We start from the raw sequence: 25487 nt of genomic DNA, 5'->3' as shown, positions 1-25487 counted from the left end.
GTGTCTCTATAGGCCCTAAAATTCTTCACTTCTTAAAAGGGCTTTAAAAATTGACAAATATTTTATTTTTCATTTGTCAAGATGTAAGCAATCGTCAAAGCAATTTCAGAGTTCTGAAGTGACTTTAAAAAAATCTGTCTTTTCTGATCTAATAACAAGAGATTTAATCCCATAGTCTGTACATGCATATTCCCAGTAAAATCTCTGGGAATTCTCCATGAAGGAATTTTCCCATGAAATTCTGAAGGCAGCGTTTTGCCTTCCTTATCTTACTGCTAAATGATTAAAAATAATCTTTTCTTCTTTAAAGCAGCAGGAGTTTAACACTCAGTCATCTGTGACTACCGAGGTCAGGAAATATTAAGGCTCACAGTCTACTAAAAGGCAGTATCCTTTCTACTTCAGATTGACAAGACTTAAGTGTCATCTGATTGACTGTTTGTTTTTCAATATATGTCTTGGTCATTGGGAGAGCTCCATGCATCCTGTGTATTACAGTGGCAGGACTCCAAGGCTGTATTTGGATATCAGTTTATTCACTAAATTTTTCATTCAAAATCCCACTTGAGCTTTTCAGTATGGCTCAAATAAATTATTAGTTGGCTTAGCATGCTGGCTGTAAATGTTTGGGCCTTTATTTTAACGTACAAAAGGCCTGGGAACTATTTCAGGGAAAGTAGTATTAACAAATTCGATGTGATAAAAATTTACTGTTTGTTTTGGTTTTCAACCAGGATTTGTTATTTTGGGGGAACGGCAGGGAGGACGTTGGTGGCAATGAGAACCATTCATATCAGAAACAATGTCATAATCGCACAGAGTAGAGCACTTGTCTAGAAAACAGGATTGAAAAACTGATATATAGACCTCTATAGCCAAAGAGGGAGGTTCCAGTGGATGGTGGAGGAGAGCTCTACACCAGCCAAGCGGGAGGCCTGGGAAGAGATCCCTGTAAGAGAGAGAGGTAAAGGTTTCACTAGGAGAGCATTTTAAACAGTCAGCAGGCGTACMTGGATTTCCATAAAATAGCTCGTATCCATATTAACTCCTTAAATACAAATTAAATCAAGAGCATTCCTTCAAAGTGGACAGAACATCCTGGAATCCAACAGCAGGATTCATTCAAAAGGCAATGCCCACTGCCCTGCAGTGATCGTCAAAACCTCTGTTTTGCTTTATTAAAATTCCCTTTGCGTGACATTTCTGGCAATAGGCTAGCCTGGTCGGGTGTGATTGTGCATCTCCGCTGATAATGTTGGTTGTGCAGTGAAGCTTAGTGCTGTTCACAGCAGGATTCATGAGCTAGGATGTTCTCCTGTACCCTGCATAAACCAGAGTCTGATACGTTCCCCAAGAGACAACCAGGACTACGATTTTAGATCTGCGTCTCATAAAACCACATGACCAGCTTTTACTGTGTTCTTTCCCTCTGTGTTTTTCCCGGTAATCAAATCAATATGTACAAGCCTGGTTTAACAAATTAGGCTATAGGATCAAGATGGTTTCTTATATCACCGAAACCAAACAATACAGGAGTTTAAAGGAAAATTTTCACCTCTAATAATTGGATGAATGTATTTTTTCCACTCCTTTCTGTAACTAGAAGGCTTGGAGAAGCTTTTTTAAGAAAACTTGAAATAATGAGCAAGCACTGACACTGATTGACCGTTGAGACTGAAGGGTCTCCAGGGCCAGCCCTGACCTAAGTGCTCGCGGGGCTAGTCCTAAAGTAAATATGTGGTTGATAAGAAATAATTATTCTAGACTGTGCTCCTGCTCCTTATAAAGTCTATGGCAAAGGTCCCACAGGCTTTAGAGGATATCCATCCTATCATATTTTCACACAGTGTTCCCAAGATTCAGTCTGCTTTGGAAAACTCACAAGCAGGTCATGCTATCTGCTCACCTTGGGCAAAGCTGAAGTTAGAAAATACACTTAAAACATCCAAGGATCACACTGAGGTTATTGGCAGTCCCACTGCTTTGCAGCAGTAGTCGTCGCAGTTCTGTGCAGAGAAAAACAATTTGCCTCTCCAGGGATTGCTGCTGGAAGGAGCTAGTTAGAGCCACTTACAGAAACAGGAAATTCTTCAGTTTTGTAAATGATTTTAAAACCGATAACCCTAATGACAGGCATTTCTTCCGAGGCCTGCTCCTCAGCGCTTCCCAAATGAGCAGGCGCTTGTGTCGACATCGCCGGCAAGGTGTGCTGGTGGCGAGCAAAGACCCAGAAATGGTCGCTTTTGTCTTGGGGGGGCGGATTTTATTCAGAAAGGAAGAAGTCTTAAACACCTCATCTCAAATTTTAGATAGAGCTGGCAAAAATAATGTTTTGGGAGAAAAGTGAAAGTCCCATTAGAATTCCACATTTTGCCACATGTGAACAAGGCTACTTTGATAACATTTTCAGTAAAAGGTTTTTGGAATGGTTGAGTTAGACTTCTTCACTGCGTTAAGCATTTTAATGCAAGGACATTGAAATGCTGCATTTGGACCATTTTGTTTTCTTTTTATTCCTTTTGGATTTTTTAGAGTAGTGTTACAGTTTTTACTTTTTAAATGAATTGTTTCAATATTATCAGCCTTCATAATGAAGATAAAACCATGCAGATGTTTCTGAATTAACATAGTTTGCAGTTGCCACTTCTTGAGATATCTCAGTACTTTGATAGGTTGAAAAGTTGTGATATGCCATAATTTCCCATACAGCACAAACTTGATTTACTAACCTAGGTGAATAATAATACTCTTTTCTGCAGAGTTAACCAGCAGTGTGATGTTGAAGCTAAGCCATGAAGCACATTTTGTCTCCTATGTAAAAATATTTGGGGATTTATTATGTGTACTCACCTGCCTGTTCTTGAGCATTGAGAGTGCTTCACAGCCTTACCAAAACTTTATAAGACATTTCCGATTATAAGACCATGGCTTAGTTGCTTACAATTTTAACAGTCTGACCTGAAGTTTTCTGTTTTGGGTATATGCCTCAGGCTAAAGTTTTTTGCGAATATTTCAGCTGAAAAATTTCAGCTGTTCCAAAAAGCAAGTTAGGAAGAGAAATTTCATGTTGCCCATGTTACTATGATTATTTTTTAACCTTGTAAGTGCTTTGTTGAGCTGCTCTCCTACTCCATGTTCTGAAATGGGGTCTTGAAATTTGTGGGGAAGTTGTCCTAATTTCAGTATGTTTATTCTTATCTTAAAACAACGAATCAACAACAAAACAAAACCCTGACTTCCTATTTGGCCAAATTAAGAACCTCTAAAATAGTGGTTCACACATTCTTAGTTAACAAAATACAGCAGAATGATTTGGTTTTAGAAGATGTGTCTTTTAAAGACAAAGTAATATAAGAATATGTTGTTCTTTCCTGCTTAAATATACCAGCTATTACAACAGTCCTCTTTCTTCTAGTAAGATTGTGCGAACTGCTGGTCAGGTTTTTGGAGAAATTCATGACGTGGTTATTTACGCTTTTTTTCTGAAGCATGGCGTGTTCTGCTGTTTCTGTGGCTGTTTGCGCAGACAGTTCTGAAGCAAAATAACAGAATCTAAACTTTATTCACCAAATAGAAAAGCAAAATATATGTCTCTTTTTTCCCAAGTTTGATTTTTCTAAATCTTCAAGTAGCAAAGCCACAAGTAACTATTATTATATAAACATGTATGCTTTCAAAAGGTTACAGCCATGTTCTCCTCTTCCAACGCTCAGGCCCTGCATGCCCAAAGGCAGAACTTGTCTCTAATGTTTCAGCTTATAAATCTAGATTTGAGTACAGTCTTGTAGCCAGTAGGCATAGGGTTAATGAAGGAAGATGGTGCTGATCTGAACTTGAAAACTTTGGTTGAATTCCTAGCTTTTGCCCCAGATTTTTTTGTGTGAGAGCACAGGCAAGACATCTAATCCCTTTGTATCTCAGTTCCATATGTATAAAACAGGAATGAAAATACAGCCTTCGTCCCACCCCATTTTCATCTCATCCGTTTAGCTCCGGCGTTTTCAAGGCGAGGACTGTTTCTTTGTATGTGTGCATACGGCTCTTGGCCCGTTGGGGCTCCCAAGAGCTATTGGGCTGCAGTAACAATAATAACAGAGCGAGGTAAAATTCGGCTAGGCAGTGCTGAGCTAGTACAGATTCTCCAGGATGAAGTACAGTTGAACCCAAGACAGCTATTTGCATTAGAGACAAAGCAGTTTGGCAGCATAACTGAATTTGCTGTTATGTAAGCTGACTTTACAGCTTAAAACTATGTTTTTATTTATGTGTCTTTTTCCCCCATCTTCATCCAGTTCAGCTGTGACTGGCACTAGTTAGAGCTGGTTCACTGCGGTATCTACCCTGCTGCAAGCAAAGTTTAGAAATCTAAAAAGAAGGTTTCTTTAATTAACTGCAAACCAGAGCCCAGAGTCTACTTGATATGAAAAATAGACCAAATTATAGTGGTATTCATAGCCTGCTGGAATGGTCGGTTGTTTGGGGAAAAAAATGTTTTTAAAGGAGAATTGCCAAGAAGCTGTTCTCTCAGGAAATGATAAATGGCAGTTTTGAGACTTAAGTGGCCTGTAYTGTATGTATGTGTCTTAGTTACTGCTGACTCAATCGTGTGTGCTCCTGATGTCTCCCACGTTGGGCACCCAGGGACTTCGCAGGCCTAACGCACAAACTCGTTACTGTCCTGCGCTTCGGGACTTTTACACACTGTCTCGGGATTGTTTTATTTGAAAACAATGCAAACAAATTTTTAAATTGCACTTTGGATAACCTGACGGTTATTAGTAATTTTACAGTGTATGCTAAAAACCTTGCAATTTCTTTTCCAAAACTACAGTTTCTCAGAATATATTCAGCCAGGTTTAGTGCTTTTCTTTTACCAGATATTTTCTATGCAAGTAATGCAGTCATAGGAAGTTTAAATTTAAAAATAAAAAAACAGAATGTAAAATGGCTAGAATTTCTATTACAGGGTTGTTTTTTAATAGAGTAAAACAAAATGCTCTGTCCAGTTGTGCCCTGAGGAAAGATCTGCTTTAAAAAATGCACCATTTGGTAACGCCAGTTCCTCCCAGTGATATGTGCAGTTTTCATTACTGCAGGGGGGTACGTTGTGTGCAGATGGATAAGCCTTTGGAGTGTTCTCTTCTATGTGCTGAAGTGATCCTCATTTTCAGGCCATTTCTATTACCTTAATCCCATTGACATCAATAAATTTACTCCTCATTTACTCTGGGGTGAAAGAGAAGCAAATTGGGACTATTGTATATTTAGGAGACATTGTTGCAAAACATGTCTGGTTCCTCAGCCACAATGGAGGGAAAGAGAGGTTCATAGGATACACAGAGCTAAAGGGATTTTTTTTTGCTAATGTCGCCTAATGAATCTGCCTGAAAAGGGTCATGCAAATAGCAGAAAAAGTTTGCATATACATTTCCATGAAAATTTATCCTGGGTGCTTGTAAATGACCCGATGAAGTACAGATGAAAGAGGCTGGAGATAATTTGATATAAAATGAATCAATTCACTACCTCTAGCCTGAATGTTCTCGTTAGAGTTCCTAGGCACGTCGTAAAGAATTTGTGTTTTTGGTCATTTGCATCCTTGAAAACCTTTTTAGCATTCACACGGAAGGCAGTTGCGAAAATGCGGAACGCTTCAAAGCTTCCTTTTCTGCCCTCACTCAGTTATTTTTCTGCCCTTGCTCCTGCTCTTTGTTGGTTTTGAACAAGTTCTTCTCCCGTTCCCCTTCTAATTACCGTGTTGTGCGTCGCCGCTGTGCAGCAGGGCTGTAAACAGCGCGGCGGCGAGCCCTGCCCGCGCCATCTGTCCCTCAGCGGTGCGCCTCTGCTCTGACCGCCGTGCCGGCGCAGCRCGAAAGCTCTGCAGCACCGCAGACCCAAGCAGGCGCCCACCTGCAGGAGCTCCCTGCCCTGGGTGGCCCGGCGAGAGGCCTGCTGGCGAGGGTTAACCGCCAGCGGACAGACTAGGAGGAGAACGTGGAGCGCCGGCRTTTGGGACCCCCTCAGACCGGTTTTCAGATTGTATACCATTGAGTCTTCAAGTCTGGTGTACTGTCACTCCTGAGATCTTTTGTCTTGAGGAGCAGAAAAGCAAGAAATAGCAATAAAACCAGTCCAGGAGCAGGCTTTTCTGTCAAGCTGGTGACATCATTCTTGTATGCGTTGGTAGCTTGAAAAGCCTCATAGTACAGGGGGCACTGGGGACACACAGGTTGATCGCTGCATGCCGCATGCTCGCTTCCGAAGCAGCCTGGCAGGCAGAACGGGGAGGAACGGCAGGCRCGGGCCAGGAAGCAGCAAGGCACAGGCGTCAGCGCCTACGCCGGCCAAGGGAAGGCAGAGGCTTCCTGGTGCCCTGCCGAGCTAAGCATGGCCCAGCGCTGATGGGCGCCATGGGAGGTGAGCGGGGAGTCACTGGGGTGAACTGCGACGGCTGACGATGACTTCAAATGGGGAGCTGCAAAGGGGAAGAAAATCAATGCTGAGCTTGGCTCTTGAGCCGCAGCATGGTGTGAGGTGCGTAAGTAGTTCCTCTGCGCCACAGAGTGAACGACATGGACTTCTCTGAGACTTCTCACATGCTTACAAATTTTGCTTGGTCGGGCATTACTGTACAATATGAAATGAAAAAACATATTTTAATCAAAGTCAGAAAAATACTTGATTTCATCTAAAATAATGTTAAGCTTCAGATTTCAACAATAGTCATCTAATTACTCTCTTCATTTTCTCTAGTCACTCAAACCTTCTGGACTGTCTGGTTGTGCCCAGCAGTGGGGTATTACAGCCTTTCACCTTTACAGTCTTCAGCATTTTAGTAGGTTTTCAGGTTTGCTTAGTTTGAGGCTCGGTTATTTTCCGCAGCGTCCAAGCAACTGCTCTGGCAATATAATGATGTCTGTCTCCCAGGGCGGCTGATTTAAAACCTTTGCCACGAGCGGTGACCCCAAGTGAGTGAAGTGCATAATTAGTACAGGTGTTCACTGTACTAACAAAAGCAGTTTCAGGCTCTGGGACTGCTGCGCAAAGATTGAGTTTGTGTCATTTTCTACACATGGAAAGCTTCTTTGTCCAGCACTGATATACAAGCCCTGTTTCAATAATGGAATTAACCGTAGAATTATAAATAGACCCTGGCTACAATACATAAGGAGAGAAACCTTGTTTTGACCTCTTGTATTGTGCAATCCCTGTTACGCACCACAGTTATAGGCTCAGCTTTGATTGGCACTTCATGACCTGGTACTGGTAGTTTATCCTGCAGATGGTCCGCAACATCCCCCAAAATAGGAAAGAGCTGTTAAGAGTTGTACCTGGTTGAAAAATAAGGCCTGTTCTGCAAGATAAACCTGTATTGCAAGGGGATAACAGCACACAGAAATAATGAAGCTAAGTGATGAGGCAGCTAAGAGGTCAAACTAGGTTCAGGACACCCTGTGTTTGACGTATACTTACTTCTTCCCAAATACATATATCTTCCTCACTGAAAAGCACGCTGGGAGTCAGGGCACTGAGAGTGTAAAGGAAGTGTTCAGCACCTTGCAACACTGCATCGCAAATGAGTTTGACAAAGATTGACCTGCATGAAATATTCATATAGAAATGCTGCCCTGGAAAATGGCACTTTTTCTTAGGCCCTGTGACTCTTGCGTACAGAAAAATGGCCTGAAGGAACCACTGTGATTTAAACAAGCTGCTGCTTTAGCCAGAGGCTTATTTTGCTATTGTGCTAGATGCATYGTTGTGCTGCACTAGGGAAATAACAAGGAATCAAGCTAAAATGATATTTGTGATGATATGTCTGTGTGTCTGCACATCAGCTGCAAGCTGGGGGTTTATTAATTTTTCAGTCAGTAGAACTGTTATATAAATAACGTGTATCAGAACGGGTCACACATGGGCTTTTGACTTGCACATGTACCCTGCAAGTACTGACTGAACCAGAGAGCAATAAGTGCAACCAGACCTCCCCTGCCTTCTATGTAAATCAGCTTTTAAAAGGCACTGTCAGACCCTTGTGTCATCGTAGCAGTCCATGTCCCATCTAGGGAGATATGCTGGCGTGGTGACTGGGCAGTTACCAGGAGATGTGGGCTCTGTTCCTGACGCTCAGCCATCGTTTTCTGCAGGGCTTTGGGCAAGTCATTTCAGCTTCCGTTGTTTCCATTTCCTCAGCTGTAATGTGTATCAGAAAGCATTTTGAGGCCTGGAGATCAAAAATAAAAATATAAACACTTGGTATTGTTACCATTTTTATTATTCCCATTTTTGTTCAGCAGCTGTCTTAAAACTTAGTTATAATTTCAGAAGATTATTGCTTGTTTTGAAAAGATTATTTCATGATTCTATAAATCAGCAATGGCAGGTATTATAAAGTAAAAAGGAACAACTTATACCGGAAAGGAACTGTGATGCTTGAGACTGACTGTTAGCATTTTAATCTATAAAGTGTTTAGTAGGTACTAGCTGATAACCTTTTTTCAAAGGTTGCAATGGTTAGGGATGAATGAAATTCTCCGTTGACTAGTTGATCGGTCTGCCTGTTGGACTGAAAAAAAGTCATAATACTTAGCAAAGAGATTAGCAGAAGAAAGAAAATAAATAGCTCCATAGTAACCTCTTTCACTCTTTCAAGGAAAATATGCAAAGGGAAAATAAGAAATGCCTGCAGCTACCCCAGTTTGTGCTGTGACACTGAGATCTTCCCAGTGAAGCATGGCTTTGCTGCTGAGGGCACCTCCAGGAAGGAGGCTGCAGCTAGCGCTGGAAAGCAGGGTGCTGATTGTAGGTGCTCCCTTCCCCAGGTACCGCTCTCAATGGAGTCGCTCCTCACTGATGCCCAAGGCAAAGCTGGGGCCTCTGTGGTGATGAAGATGCTATACTTTATTTGGGAATTAAAGTGATGTCTCTCATCACCTGCAGTCATTGGAGATCCCATAGCGCTCTTTAAACTTGTAATAAGCCGACTGTCTGTCCTAGACAAGGCTAGGTAGCTCTTTCTGCCACAAAGATGTTCCCCTATGCTTTCGCCATATCTTACTCTTTGTTTCCTATCTATAAATTCTGTAGAGCGTTACTGTGCGCTAGCAAACAGATGCTGCCTCCCATTGCAGAGAAGCTATGTTTCGTTATTGATTTAACAGGGTTTAATGCAGCCCTTACTGGCGGGGGCTCGAGGGGAGAGATCCAGCTACATATGCCTGCTCCTCCTCTGTGCAGCTGATAACAGTTGTGATAGGGGGTGGGAGCTGAGGGGAGAGCCATCACAAAGCTCTATGTGCAACACTGTCACCACCTCTGCCCAAAGGATTTCCAGCATTTCATCATGTCTAGACTATGATATGCACTGTGCTATCTTCTGTAGAAGTCTCCTCTATCGTAGGATAAAATTACAAAGCCCAACTCCTTTTTGCTTTGAGCAGTAATGATCATCATTATCTTAAGAATCCAGGCTACTGCCTATGAACCAGCAGAACAGCAAGAGATGGATGCACATCTAACATCTGGAGCTGTGTAGACCATTTAATCTGCAAGCCTGTCACGATGATTAATCAGCTAGGAAAAACTGTGAGCTTTTTGCTTCCACCACTGAGCAATGGCTCACGCTGCCAATCGATCCACTTCTCTGAGTCACGGCTTACCCGTCCAAATAAATGCCCAGTCTGACCATCTTCCTTGAAGAAGCTATTGACAAAGAAAAGCACTAAGGGTTTTTTCGTTATCTTTGTCATCCACTAAATTTTTCAAGCTTGTTATTTTATCAGAAACATTTATTTACTTTCAGAGTCACTGCAGCTTAAAATGTTAGGGAGAAGAGCTTTGGTATTTTAACTGACTCAAGACCAAAGGGAAACCTGCAATAGAACCAGTCTGGAAAGTTAACCCCTACAGAACTTGTTACTGGTAGCAGCCAAATGATCTGTCTCTTAGTTTTCAAAATGGGTCAGGCCCCAAAAAGTGTGAGGAGATTGGCTTAAAGCCATGAGGTTGTATTGAAGCAAAAAAAGGAAACAAAAATCAGAGTCTTTAAAATGTGGGTTCTGAGACAGTAGTGTGCACTGACATGTTTTCAGGCTTTTCTCTGCAATATGGTTGGTTAGCAGCTAAGTCTGAAAATTGCAGCTGAAATTCTCACGGAGCTGGCTGGCTTCAGAAGTTGGATTTTTAAGAAAAATGTCTAATACTACAATTTTTACAGCAAAACAATCACTTAATTTCCCCCAATTTCAATTGGCAGAGCTGGTGAACTCCTGCAGGCATAGGTAATGAGTTTTTTGACTGAAAACCCTTCTTCATTAACAGTTGGTTGCCTTTGTTGGAGCTTTGCTCCCAGTATCCGTAAGATCTACTAGTTCTCCTTTATGAATAATGCCATGACAGCCAAGAGGCAGTATCTTTTCTTTTTAAACGTGTTTTCCAGTGATAAATACAGTAGGTTCTAGTTCACTGCTTGGTTATTTGCTGGCTTGTGATTGATTGTTTCTGCCTCAGCTTTTTGAAGTGTTCAGTAAACAAATGCAATGCAGCTTTTGGGCGTCCATAGCCGCTCGACTTTAAAGGGTGCAGGGCATCTGTGTCTTCTCTGTGTTGCAGTGGTTTTGCTGGGTGCTTAGAATTGCAACAAAATTAAAGCTTCTTTATTTTTAGAGTATCGCGACGGAGGTATTTCCAAGAATATAATTTCAGCAGAGGTTACAAAGGCTGGGGGAATAAAGGGAGCTAGCAGACGTTTTATCACAGATAAATTTCACCTCTGATCTTTGTGCAGCCCCAGGGGGAAAAAAAGGGCCTGTGGAATTCTCTGTGGTTGTCATTCATTACGCTGAGTTTTCCCACTGAAATATTCTGTCTTGCGTCTGCGTTTTTTTAAAGCTTAAAGCAATGGCAAAAACAAGAGGCTAACGGTCTTCGTTCTGAGGAACTAACTCAAGCATGCAAGAATACAGACCTGGTTTTGTGTGTTCAGAATGGGTGCAAACTTGCCACCTTATTTATCACGAGGATTTCTAACCTTCAAATGCCATGGCCCATAAATGACTTCTCCATAATAATATTTATCAAAGTATTTCTGGTCTAATTATTCATGCTGAGCTTGTTTTCTAAAAATTTCTCTTGAAAGAATCTTTTTAAAGATTTTTCTTTTGAAAACAAATTCATGACCACATCAAACAGAGATTCATGTTGCCGTTGGTTTAATTACCAGCAGCCCTCAGGGAATCTCAAAACTCACTGTTATTCTAATTGCTTCTCTCTCTTTCTCTCCCCCACCCCTTTTCCCCTACCATTTCTGATTGCTGCGTAAGTCATTGTATGGTTGTTAATTTTGTAAGCTCATTTTAACTATAAAGGAGCTTATGTCTTTTTTGCCCACATGATAACTATCAAATTGCAAATAATGAGTAGATTACAAATACTGAAAAACGAACTGGCCGAAAGTCTTTTTTTGAAAAGCTGGTTGAAGTCGTCATCTTGTTTAACATTTCAAGAAAAAAAAAGGAAATCGTGGTGCCCTTCCCTTTCTCATTGGTGCCACACCATGTCATGCCATCCCATCCCATCCCATCCCATTGTATCCGTTGGTGATATTTTGCTGATCATTAGCATCTTCCACATAGGAATCTTAAGGCACATTGTAAACTTTTAAAGCTGTTTCTTTTCATGCAACCCCATCTCACCATCACCCTATGCACAGTTTCCCAAAGGGGCACCCTAGGCCGGTCCAATCGTCTTCTTATCCTATGCCTGTGACACCTATAATCTTTCCCTCCCCTTCTGTGCTACATAAGGCACATTCTCTTCTCTTCCCTTTCCTTGCCCTGCTCTGGTGGTATCCACCCTCACCTTTAAGATATGCATTAGGTCAGAGGAACCCTATGAATCCCTCTGTGAATGCAAGTACTCCAGCTGCTATTAAAGTAATGGTAACCAACCTTTTCAAAACCAACTCTTGATTTTTGGGTGCTTGGCTTGAGGTGTATTAAGGGACCTGACATGAGCAGATTGCTAAAAGCAGGTTCCTCACATTGGACAAACTGGGGCACACTGCAGCTTTTCACTACCAGTATCACTTCCTCGAAGCAAGACAGGAGCCAGAAGATGTGGATTTTCAAAGCAGTAGCAATGGCATGCAACAGCACAGTGCTGCACTGCTGTAACTCAGGCTAACTCCCATTCGCAAGCTTTGGGTGGACTGAGCTTCCTAGTTCTCATTTCCTCAAGGTTACTGCCAGTGAACAAAGTCATGGCGAGTGCTGTGAGGTGCTTGAACTTGKGCTTGTCTGTCTGCTTCATGTGGGGAAGCAGTGTCATTACTGAAGTAGGCAATTAGTTTCTATTGTAAGACAGAATTGGGTCTGCTATAAAATCCATAACCTGTTGCTGTGTCTCACTTTCTGCTCCAGCTAGAAACCCCAGTGCACCAAATCTGGCTTTCTTCCCTTTGAAAAGGAGTATGGATGCCCCATTTGGGTGAAGTGTGAAACACAATATAAGCAAACTGAGCTAACTCAATGTGATACATGGCATATTTGCTTTAAAAAATAGCAGCAGTCTCAAATCTGTTTTGAATTAGGAAATGTGTTTGAGAGAAAGAAAGGAAAGAGGGAACCATTTCTTAGCAGGCATCTGAAAATAGGGTTTGGAGGAAGGAAGAAAAATTGTCATGCAAAACTGAACAGTTAGAACTGAAAAAAAGTATTCCTAACACTGGGGATTATGAATGTATATCTTAGTCTTTGTTTTTTAAAAATAAAATCTTGGCAGCTTCAGTGCATGCTATGATGATCCAGAACTGGAGGAGCTACTCAATGGTGAAATTATCAGCAGTACTCTGGCAAGGGGTTATTAGTCATAGTCCCAGTATACTACAGGAATAAGAGCCAAGGATTCAAGAAACAAAACAGTCCACTTTGGAGAGAGGTCAAGGATTAGTCAGTTTTTGTTCTGTTTAATTGGTGATGGTGGTAGGGGGTTTTGGTTCAGACTTTTTTTTTTTGTGGAGAAGTGTTTTGGACATTTTTCTGTAGTTTGATCTTTTACTCTTTTTTAACCCTAAAGTGTTGTAAATATGCCACTGTTCCACATTTGAAACAGGAATCCACAGCTAGGAGAAAGCTGTTGTCTGGTAGCCAAACTTCTGACAACAAAAAATGGCGTGAGATTCAGAGGCTGTGCTGCTGCGACTAAACCCGCAGAAAGAGCCCTCGGGAGGCGAGTACCTGGGGCAGTTGGCCTCACGGCTGTGGCACCAAAGTGTCTGAAATATGTGTGCCTTTTAGCTGAGTGGAGAATCGTTCTCCCCCCGCAGAGGGGTACCAGAGCACTCGGCCCGAAGGACAGAGCACAGGGACATTTTGGTGAACAAGGACGTCAGCGGGGAATCAGCAAACAGCTTTCAAACCTGTCCTCTCATTAGGAAACAGTTTGGGGGTTTTCTTTGAGATCTTAAGATCTGCCTAGCACAGGGGAGATGATTTTTAAAGTTTTTTTTGAGCTCTCCCTTTCAAGCTGGCCACTAACTTTACTGCTTTAATTTTCCCTACTTTGTGATAGCAATAACCATACCTGCCTACTTCAGCACGGTGGAGTATAGGTACATGAACACTCCCACGCTGCTTTGGATATAAGATGTGGTAATTAATGCCATTTATTCTACCACTATTTCCAACCTATTGCATAAAGATAAGGGGTTTTTTTGTTTCTTTGATCAATACTTCCCTCACCCTGCTTGTTAACTCAAGCCTCTTTGACATCCTTCATAAAGCTGGATTTCAGTTTAAGCTTAAGTTGAGAAACCATTTCGGATGATGGTGCTAGATGGATGTCAGGTCATTTTTGTTGGTACATAAACTTCTCCTACTTTTGCTATTGATTCACTTGTACAAAAAGAATCTGTCTCTTCTTGCCAAGGTTGTGTCTTATTTTTAAATGGAAATGGAAGACAGTTGTGACTGGTGAAGGAGATATTATTTCCTGAAGGTGGGGCTATAGTAAATGAAGATAAGCAAATTCTTGAAAAATCCAGAATATTCAGTTAATAGGATAGGGGAATTTTATCTTCTTTAGTAGCTTCTGATAAAAGTTATATTTAGAGACAAGCCCCTAAACTTCACTTTCCTGGCTGCAGACAAGGAGAGAAAAAGATTTCAAACTCCCTTGTTCATCGACAGCTCATATTGTGATACTCTCTGAGTTTAGAGGAAAGGGTTAAAAAAAAAATCCTCTGACCTTTGTAATATTTTAGTAAAAAAAATGCGGTATCCTGAGGCTGTGCTGGGCCAAAGACTGTAGATTTTGGACACTGTCCTAACTTGAAAATTTCCATGTGTTTTAAGTCTTGTCTCATTTATCTACAAGAGTCAACCACAAATTTTAATTGCTTGGCTATAGCCCTCTGGATGCCAGATAGATCTGTGAGCATTGCACACATCTGGGCATGTATTCAGTACTGTGAGGCCAGCAAGGCAGGCCAGGCAGTTTGGGGAGGGATTAGCAATCAGAGGGGCTTCTTGCCCTGAATTTACACCTACAGTTAAATGAAGATTCTCAGGAAGAGCTAATTTCTAACAGTTTGGGCATTTTAAACAAAACAAATATTTTTGCAAGAAGTTAACAACAGCAACAAAAATGATGAGCCAAGGCCCCCATTCTCAACTCTCTTTTCTCAAGTAGTAGCAGCATTTAATCTCTACTTCTGCCCATCTCCTCCATCCATTTCCATCTTGGTCCTCATTTCTATCTTGACTAGTGGGATTTTAGGTCATCCGATTCTGACTTTTTCATCCTTGGGCTTTCTGAGTCCTCTCCGCTTGTAAAATAACCACTGCCCCAAAATCTTTCCACCTTTTGAGATCTTGCACCCTATAACAATCCATGGCCAAGTAGGTTTCACTCTGCCATGACTAACTCCTCCTTTTGGCAGTGTCCTGTTGACCTCCTTGTTAGAAGGAGAGGTATTCATTTTACCTTGGTTCCTTTAGTCAACCAGCAAGTTATACCCAGGTAATTTTATGAAGGGGACAGGTAAAAACAAAACAATTTGTARTGTTTGTAGTTTTTGACTTCTATTTGTCTTTCATAATTTTTAAGTCCTTAGAGTAATTGCTCTCTCTTACCAAAGCACAGCATTTGTCCTTTGTTGTTGCGGCTTGTTTCTTTGTAGGTCTTCTTCAGTAATTCCTCTTGAATCTGAAGGTTTGCCTGCTGCAGATCAGAAGCATTTATTCATGTAAAGATATGTAGATGAGATTTGTGTGAGCGGCTGGAAATAGTCAAAGATACCTGTGAAAGTTTCTGCTTTATTGCATAGCATCTTCTTCAATTACTGCTGTCGCTGAAGGCTGTATCTTAATTTTTATCTTGGGAAAAAGTCATAAAAGCGGCAGTTACAAAAACATACTGCCCATATTCTGTGCTGGGTAATATATGTGCCATATTTTATGCAAAACACACATTCCTGTAAAACAATACTTAAATGGCTTTTTCGTATCCCTTTTTTTGAGTTTTTGACCTGTCAGAGCAGGTCTCCTATTATTGTCACTTTTGAATAGAATTCAAGGGGGGCTCCTAATCTGAAAAATGGCATTATAATTGTAATCTACACTGTTCTAAAAATCAAAAAAAAAAAAAAATCCACATGGAAGAAATTGAACTGACAGTTAACCAGAGTTGTAAAATTTCCAGAAACTTTGAGGAAGTTAGGAGAAAAAGATGTTTTTCTTTAGGGAAAAAGATATTTGGAAAGAAAAAAGAAATCCCTGCAGTACAGTTACTTGCTTATCAAAACTAACGTTTATCTTCTTAAACATAAGAAACACATGTATAATATACTTAGCACAGAGAGAGTACAGGTTCTGGGTTCTTTTAACTTTTGAATAGCAACAAGTACAACTGGGACCGAAGATCATGCTGTGCTGCACAAAGGCATACTTACCTGTGCCTGTTGAGAAACCTGGATCCAAGTCCGTGCTTTTCCAAGGACTCTTCCATGACCCTGGGCAAATGTTCACATAGTGTCTGTCTGGCTTAGTTGTCCATCAATAAAGCAGGAATAACGCTTAGGAATAGTAACCTACAGGAAAGCTCTAAAGATAAACAAGAAGCATGTGGGTTGGTCTGACATCGCGGTAATGGGGTTATATGTGCACCTTGGGTAGGTGGACTTATATTGTCATAAATTGTATCAGAGGCAGGCCCTGCAGTTTTTCACTATGTTTTCTTGACTGAAATGCTGTCTCATATGGTTTCCTTTCCCAATTTCAATGAAAAGAGAGAATGTATAAATCATCCCTGTGATTTCTCCCATTTTCTGTAGCTCCGGTATGTGGTACCCTAAAGATCATGCTGCACAATCGGGACAAAATACTTCAAACAAGCAAAAATTACTTTAAAATGCCAAAATGTTATAGTCACTAATCAAATGGCCACATGTTGATGTGTGGTACCTTCCAAAGAAATAAGATTTTAATTAGCAGTTTTACCAATTTATTTCACTTTCCAATGTAATTAAGAAAAATATGTGACAAAACAATTTCTATACAGTGCATTAGGAATTTTCTACGTCAAGTAAAGTCCTTTTTAATAGCAGTTCATTCTTTTATTGATGTAACATCTGGTGAATCAGAGCCAATGACTGTCCTATATGTCCAGCAGATCCCCATTGGGTCTGAGGTCTGACCCTCACTCAATGATTTTGAAGTTTCTTCCCAGTCCCAGGTCACCACTGTCTCCCATTGAAAGCATGCAGTGGCACACATTGATTGATGGAGAAACACCAGCAAGTATTTCAGGGTTACTACTACAAGAAATAAGCTCTAACCCCTTTTAAACTTTTGAAAACTGTGGGAGAAAAATTTTACCATAAAAATACGGAGCAAGGTGACACCAACAACAATCTCAGTTTACTGAAAAAAATTATTTTTAGTATGTCAGACTGAAGAAGAGCTTGGCAATGATAGCTTTATGCAGGAGAGCTAATTTTAGAGCACAGTGTATAGCAAGTACCTTTCTTTCCAAAGATGCTTTTGCTCTCAAAGATATCAATTTTGTCAGTTAATACAGTGGTTCATAACATTTTCATTGACTAGAAAGCGACTTGTTACATCCAACCCACAAAACCCATTAATTTTGTTCCTCAAAAGCTCGGCCTTTTATTTTTCTAACAATAAGTAATCTTATATTAAAGTGAGAGTGTTTTCTCACTGGCTCCACTTCCTCTGTCCTTCCCCCAAACACCACACACACACTCCCTTCTTTGGACACCTCTCAAGAGAAAGTACAGACAGTCTGGAGCACAAATCTTCCTTCATGCAGATTATGTGCTCCTATAAACACCTCAGCGACTGGTATATAACCTCCAGCAAGAATTCTGCCTAATCTCTGGCACCAAAATAAACACATCGAAGCCAGAAGCTCTGATAAGAGGATTCTCGAGAATCGGGGATCTTGGGTACTGTAAATGGAAGAAAGACTGTTCCCAATGCTTTTGGAAGATCATGTACCTGAACGGAAAAGCTTTCTTTAAGAATACTGAAATTGTTGCTCTGTCCTGCCGTTATTATAGAGAATTTTTTTAAATAAATGCTCTACAAAGATTCCTATCCCTGTCCCTGAAATTATTAAAAAGACGCTCATATATGTTCCTGTCCAAAGGACCCTCAAAACTAAAGCATTAACTATTAGTAATAATGAGATACCAAACTGTGTAGGGACTTAGCAAGAAGAGGAACCAGAGAAGTTGCTTTCTGAAACTTCTTCCAATGTTCTCAAGAATTAGGCTGCATCCCGTAAGATTTATAACCACACCTGATGAAGAGATGTTTAGCCTGAAGCGCACACATTGTTTTCTAAAGTACTGATTGATACAGGTACTTTTCTGCGTATCATTGCTATTAACAGATATGATGAGTTCTAGAATATTTTTTGCATCTTATCTTTTCTTTGAGTGAGCCATTAGTGTGCCTGAAGATGTTTTTGTTAACCAAAAGGACTTTTTTGTGTGTGTTTTTCTGAAACAGGCAGCCAGCTCATTTCAGAGTATAACAGCAAATAGCGAACAGGGAAGGGATTCTTTTTAACACCTCTTCAGAGTATGCATGGAGGAAGAAAGTGTAATTTTCCTTCCACAGAACTGTGACACACTAAAGAGCAACAGGGTCTTCTTTATTAAGAGGCCATCAGCAATGACAAATACATGAAGATCTCCCCAAATATCTTCAGTTATTTTAAAAAGTACCTTAAAGAGGTGATTCCCTTTAAACTAAAAAGCTGCGCTTAGAAATTAATGCTACTCAGGATAAACGAGGGTTGCAGAATTGGGAGTCTAATCTTTGAAAGTGCTCTGAAATTTATCTTTATCACATTTTCTTTCAGCCAAGCGTAGTTTGCATTCTTTTTCCCCTCTTGTCTTTTAGCAGCTTTTCACTCGTCTTTCTGTATTAAGAACAAACACAGTCCACCTGAATCCACTGAGTGAGCACTATGCATAAACTGTGCTGCTAAAAAATTTCTTAAGTAAGCACAAATTATTTGTTTAATCAGTCARCTGTGTTAAGAATATAGGTAGTTATCAACCACCATTCTGTCCAAAGGGATGATAATTTTTACCTTTAACCATTTTTTAAAATGTTCATTTTGCTTTGAAATCTCTGAGTCAGGGAACTAGAAATGCAGAAGGAAGGGCAGATAAGACAGSTTTAATCACCCTTTTCCCTCCAGATCATAGAGCAGCGCTTGGCATAAGCTCTTGGTAATTTGTAGTTGACTATGGTCTTTGTGGCCTAAATTATGCCAATCTCCAAGTTTTATCCTTGGGCTTCCCCACTATCCTGAATATCCATAGCCGAAAATAACATTTCCCTCTGCTCCATGATTGCAGCTGCCCTTGCCCCTTCCCAGCACATCCCTATGCTACGTTTTGGGAGCAGGCCTTCAGAATTCCACTTTGTAGTTCTCCATCATAGCAGTGCATGAAGGAGACTCTCCTCCAGCTGTCCCTGGGTACTTAAAGCCACCCAGGCATCTCTTTGGTTTTTCGTTTTTAAAAAAAAAGAAAGAAATTAATTGTTACATATCATATTATGAATTGTACCATAGATTCGTTATGGGTGCTTAAAATTACAAAACATTTGAAATGAATATAGTGTAAAAATGTGTGGAATTTTAATAGATAAATTGTTCTTTATTTTGTTTTTCCCTCTTGTCACAAGAACAGTCTCTGTCTCATTCACTAACACCTCCTGGAATGTCTTTGATACCTTCATAAAAGCTGGCATGTTATTTTATATCTAGCTGTAGAGAACTGCTTTTCCTGAAAACATGCCATAAGAGGACCTTGTGGTTCACAGGAGCTATGTCCCTGGCCCTACTGAATAGTGTGGGACAGCAGCGTGATCATGTGCCCCCGTAACTTCTGTAGGGATAGCGAAAAGCTATTCCATAACATAGCTACCTTTGTTCGTGATGTGCAGTTTGAAATTTGTGCTCTAATCTTTCAGTCTTTGTGCAAAACTATTTTTGGGTTTTTTTTCAGTGTTCTGTATGGGTGTGATTTTTTTTTAATTCATTTCTAAGAGTTAGATTCAAAACTTATTTAAATCTACTTTTCTCCATCTGTGCTCAATCTATGACCTTTGGATCCTTTAAAAAAAACCTTGTTTTGGAGGATGGAAAAATGTTGTTTGCATGCAATATTTGAGTAAGACTTTGTAATAACCATAGTGTGTAATTTCTGAAGTTTCAAACATTGCTTGCTTTGCCAAACAACTGCAAAATTCAAAGGAAATGATTTGCATATCAAGAATTTGATCAAACATCATACTTCTAACGAAGTATAAATCACATAAAAAGAGCTTACTTTCTCCTAAAAAAAAACAAAATCAGTCTGAGTTATTTTTCTACGTAATTAACACTGTTTGCTGTTTTAAGTACCGGGATCAGAGTTGTCCAAAGCAGTTAAGATTATAGCAACATCAGCACTTTTCCTGTTCGCTTTGCTTTTATTACATTCTGGCATCATAGCTAATTTCTAATCAAGTAAATGTGTTTGAAAGTATGATTCAGGGGAGATGATACACTTCTACACGCAATATGGTAAATGCATAAATCCAGTTTAATAAAAAAGATACTGCACACTGACATTTTTCGAGTGGATGCAATTATCTCTGCAGCAAACAAGTGAACAGTATTTTTCAGGATGTGTGGTAGTATGTGGAGGACAAAGGAAGACTGGGATTGCTAGTATGCAAGGCTGTTCACCAGCAAGCCTCTTATTCTTGTACATCGGAGACCTGTGATGACAGTAGAAGTTGCCTTCTGATGGTTTTTCATTCTCTCTTTAAAATGTACTGGTCTCATACTTTTAATAGAAGACACCCCTTTGGCAGGATCAAGCATGGGGGCCCCTCATCCCATTCCTGTCTCAGATGTCATTTTTTCTGATCCAGCCCTAAGAAGCATGAGCAAAGCAACGTACAGAAATTTAAACTTCTCTTTCCTTGTAATATCCAAAGAATGTGTTACTATTTGGGATTGTCAGCTCAGTCCAAGACTGATCCAGAGCCCACTGAAGTCACTGGAAGTTTGTGATTGCCAAAAACTACCACTGACTTCAGCGTGTCTTGGAGCAAGCCTTTAATGGGCACAGAATTCCCTGGGAAATGGTTTTCTTTATTTAAAAGCTAAACTGATTCACAACAATTAAACACAACCAGCTCTCTATACCTCCCTGCACAGATGCTGCTTTGTGGCTTCGGAGGCATACACAGATAAGCAGGAGCAAGGAAGAAGGGCTTCACTTTTTATCTCATATGGCTCAGCTCAACAGTAATTAGCTTCTGCCTCTGCTTCTGTGGGCCTSCTGCACTCCACAGCTGCAGCAGCCAAACCTTGCTCCAGAGAAAAAATTAGACAATTATCTCTGGGAATTTATTTCCCAGCAAGAGTATTTACATCTCACTTACTCTCCAGTACTTCATCACCAAGATGCACAGCTGTTGAAGGACTGTCCAGATCTCGGTCCAATCTACTGTCATGTTCAATAGCCCATCACTGCAAGAGTTTCATAAATGCACATTTTCCAGATATATCTTCAGTCTGTACTTCCTCTGGTAATCGCTGTCTGGAATCACAAAAAAAAAAAAAAAAAAAATCCCCTAGTTATTTAAGAATAATTAGCACAAAAGACATTTCTTTTCAAGGGGAAAGTTGTCCTTCGGACTCTGAAGGCAGCTATTAGTCGGCACTCTCCCACTCTTTGCTTTCCAGCACAGCTGTCTCTCACAGCCAGTAATACCTGGGCAGTGGGCGATGGAGAAATGAGATATTTTTGCAAGCTTCGCTAGCAACTATTTGTACTGTCATGCTTAGATCATGATGCATTTGCCATCTGCAATGGGCACCAGTAGTAAAAAGCGTGCCTTTTTTTAAGGGAATGAACAAATAGGGATGAAATGAAAACCTACTGATCTGCTCCATTTTCAATCTGTATTTCCTTCTAGAAATCTTGAACTTATGTGTTCTTGAACTTCCTCATTTTAAGAATCTCATCTTTCAACATCCATTTCCATCCAGAATTACTAGTGTTTCATGTACCATCTAGGGTGCTTTGCCTAATGTTTTCAAAACCAGCTGCAAAGTATAAATCTCTGGCACCTCGTATTTTTAAATTACTATATCTGCTTCCCTACCAGTTGTACAAAGTGTTTGAAAAAAACAGCATTTTCTCTACAGTGGAAAAACATTTTGGTCTCTGCTGAAATCCTCCAGGTTTGTTGATGTTCTGCTCAGCCTTACTGTCTTTTACTATCCTGTGTGATACTTGGATGATAGCCAAGCACATATAAATTGCTCCCACTCATGCTCTTTCTAGCAGTTTTATGTGCCTTTCACTATTTTCTAGCAGATATTTTAGGCAGCAATTTATTCCTACCACAGTTTTTCTGCTTGCTTTCTTTCCCCTTTGTAAAACCTACTGCATCTTTTTGCCTGTAAGTTTACTTTGTGTTTTAGGATCCCTGCGGATTACTGGATCTGAGACCACAATGGCAAAATCATGGCTTTCTCTTTATGCTTGCAGAAGGGCTTAAGAGGGCATGAGGCAAAGTCTCGTTGCCCAATTTCAGAGCCGCTTGCCATCCGGGAAGAAGAGTCACCTAATCCTGTGGGAACGCCTGCCTGCCTGCCATGCCCCTGGGCAGCAAGGGGGCAGCACTTTGAGCTCTCTCCGTGCCTAGCTTTAAGAGCCCATCTTCGCTCAGTGCCTTTGAGTCAGAGCAGAGAGGAGGCATCCCATGCCGGATAAAAGAGCTAGTGCGGGTTACTTGCCTGGAACATGCAGGAAACCAGAGACTGAAATTGTGGTGCTCTTCGAAACATGTAGTTCTTGATTTTCCTCTGAGTACCACAAACGTGCTCCAAATACCACCTCAACTTTGGACAAACCCATAACCTAGCCTCTGTTATGTATCCTGATTTGTCATTATATTTGCTCCGAAAAATTAGAATAAAGAGCAGAACAACAAAAATGGAATTAAATAATTCAAGCAGCTTCTGTCCAAAGGCAGAGGAAAATGGATGTTACAGATTGAGGCTGAACCTTCCCCTGCAGCCCCCCTGCTAGTTAGGTTAGTCTTGACCCCTTGTGGAAGAGTTTCTGGGCTGCTGTGACTCACGTAATTGCAATGGCAGTCCTGGTGAACCCTGTGTCATTGGAGGAATGACTTGGAATGAAAGAGAATCATGTCCCACTCCACCCCATAGCCACAGAATGCAGCCGCTGTGCAGTTGCATCAGCAAAAATGTCTCTGTGGCGTTTTGTGGCCCGAGCTGGTAATGTGGCCCAAATGTAACAGAGAGAGAGCATCAGCCCGACCTGCCTTGTAGCTCGTTAGATCACTGCATGCAGAGCAGATATTTACTGAGCACATTGATATGATCAGGGCATACAAGCATGTCAGAAGTTTGTAGTGTTTTAAAAAAATGTGGACACAATAATAACAACAACAAAAAAAACAGCAGAAACTCAGTTCTGGTACTAAGTTCTCTATCCCAACACAGTGTTGATAGAAGGGTCTTTCACTTTAAAAACCCAACTGGCATGCATTTATCCAGGTATAAAATAACTGTCAAAGCACATACCAGAGTTGAGTACTAACAGGCCTCTCCTCATCCAACTCTTCTGTGTCTGACCTATTGCAATAACTTCCTAAGGCTCTGTTTGATGAACAGTGACTATGTGGTGTTTTTGTAGAGGTTGTTGCGACGCTATTTAAGAACAATGTCATTTTCATATCTCATTTGTATTACGTGGTTTGTTGCAATTCTCTCAAGCGCTGATGCTAAGCAAACTTTCCCTTTGCCTTTGTAGGTTACACAAATGGACCAGAAACTGAACCTCATTACAGATATGCTGCATCATCTGGTTTCCAGTCAGCAGGGCCATCAAGGCAATATCAGAGCATCTCAGAGAGGCAACAACGTTAATTCAGATCTTTTCCTCCCTAATAACACTCTGCCGACCTATGAGCAGCTGACAGTGCCAAGAAGAAACCAAGATGATATCTCCTGATGGGGTATAAGTCTGGGCTGGGTTCTTCCCACCTTTCTCATGTAAATGAGACTGAACGTTGTGAATCTGGAAGGAATTAAGTTCATCAGCCATCCAAGAAAACACAAGACTGTTGCATCTATACTACTAGTCTCAAATACACTCTTCTAAAAGTCGCTATAATAGACTAAGGATTGCCAAGCTGTTTTCTACCAGGCTAAACTTTGTGAAGTTTCACGTTGATTTTGCTCAAGAACAAATGATCGCAACTCATTATTTCTTGGAAAGACCAAGACAATGTAAAGACAGGCAAAATTGCAAGGATTTAGAGCTCCTTTAATAATAATAATAGCAATAATAATATTCTAATAATACTTGAACTTAGATGGAAAATGTGTGTTCTGTTTATGAATCTGCAGATAGCAATATATTTCTACTACTAAGGTTTTTAAAACAAAATAGGATAACTTATGTTGGTTTTATTGTATAAACATACCACTAACATTCTAGAGAATGACAAACCACATACTGAATGATTTTCTTTTTCTGTTTTATTTTAAGGTTGCTACATAAACAGTTATCAGATAATGACCAGATTTTTTAAATCTGTTTTTCTTCAGGGAGGAACTAATCCTTAATCTGGAACAATACTATTTATAGTGGAAAGCGCTATAGATTTTTTAAGATATCAATTTTTCATGGGGAGACAATAAAGTATTACACAGAAAAAATGATTCTACTTTCTAGAAAGTTGCTGCCAAAGAATTTATATATAAATAGAAAACAGAGTGGTCTGAATGTGCTTGTCCTGAAATAGCTTTTAAAAAGAAGGCTTACTACTTCTTAAATCTATTTTTTTTTTAGCTTACACTCTCCAAAATAGTACAACAGCACACATGCAAAAGTCTGAAGTGCCTGGACTTGCTGGTCAAGTGCTTGAGCTGGCCACTTAGTGCGCATCCATAATTCTTGCAGGAATTGAGGCCCCAATTCAGGAAAGCATCTCTCATCCAGACAGCATATATGACGATTTGAATAGTTTCCTGAATAATGGCTTGAGAAATTCAACTCCTTACGAGAGTCATTTGATACACAAAAGTGCCAGCCCTAATTTAGAGGACCAAGGGCCTCACCTACAACCCACAGAGTTAAACCACATTATCCCACATTATAGTTGCATTAAAAGCAGCAGTGCTTGGCTTAGTGTGATTTTTCACATGCACTAAGTGAGCAGGATTTGGGCTTTGATTACCAAGGCTGAAATTCATTCCATGCAAAAAGTAAGCACCTGTACCATATAAGCCCTCTTTTGAAGGAGGAACGTCTCTACGGTTGACAGAGTGACAGGAGACTGAGGATTACAGAGCAGCGATTTAGTTCAATTTAATAACGGTAGCATATATTGCTGGCAAAAGAAGAGGGAGTTGAAGACAGCTTTATGAGTTCTTGCACTCTGAGCACCATGCACGCCCCGTGCACCTCGTTCCCCTCCCTGCGAGATGGTGTCTCACAGCGGTCCCGCTCCCATCCGCAACGGCAGGAGCCAGCAGCAGCTCCCTGAGCCTCACTTTGCGTGCGGGATCCCCCAGCAGGAAAGCAGCTGCAGGTAGCGCCTGCGCCCAGGAAGCAGGACTCCTTTCTTTAGCAACCCCCAACAGGGCACATCTCCTCACAACCCCGCGCATGGCCTGAGACGCGGGCACCCCAGCCCTCCCTCCCTCCCTCCCTCCCTCCCCGCGCCGAGGACTCGGCGAGACCCGCTCGGCGGCCCCGCGGCTCCCTCCCCGCGGACCGCGCTCGGCTATCGGCTCCCGCGGCCGCGCACCCTCCCCGCGCCGAGGAGCGCTCAGCTGCTGCGACTTTAGGAAGTTGGGAAGTCTGCAAGTTTCAAAACGTTCCACCCTCTAGTGATGTATATAAAAATGCT

At 40.9% G+C, this 25487-nt stretch overlaps 1 protein-coding gene across 1 annotated transcript in view; it reads left to right on the top strand.

Annotated features, from left to right (window-relative positions):
- KCNQ1 (potassium voltage-gated channel subfamily Q member 1) overlaps positions 1-25267 on the top strand; it is a 375825-nt gene extending 350558 nt beyond the window's left edge. The window contains exon 18 of the mRNA XM_026078855.1: positions 23381-25267. Within this exon, the coding sequence (XP_025934640.1) occupies positions 23381-23581 (201 nt within the window). The 3' untranslated portion in view covers positions 23582-25267. The remainder of the gene's footprint in view (positions 1-23380) is intronic.
- The last annotated feature ends 220 nt before the right edge of the window (positions 25268-25487 follow it).

Source organism: Apteryx rowi, unplaced genomic scaffold (assembly GCF_003343035.1).
Source record: "Apteryx rowi isolate R43461 unplaced genomic scaffold, aptRow1 scaffold_49, whole genome shotgun sequence".
NCBI classification, from domain to species: Eukaryota; Metazoa; Chordata; class Aves; order Apterygiformes; family Apterygidae; genus Apteryx; species Apteryx rowi.
Note: the sequence above shows the minus strand (reverse complement) of the source record. Positions and strands in the feature narration are given on the sequence as shown.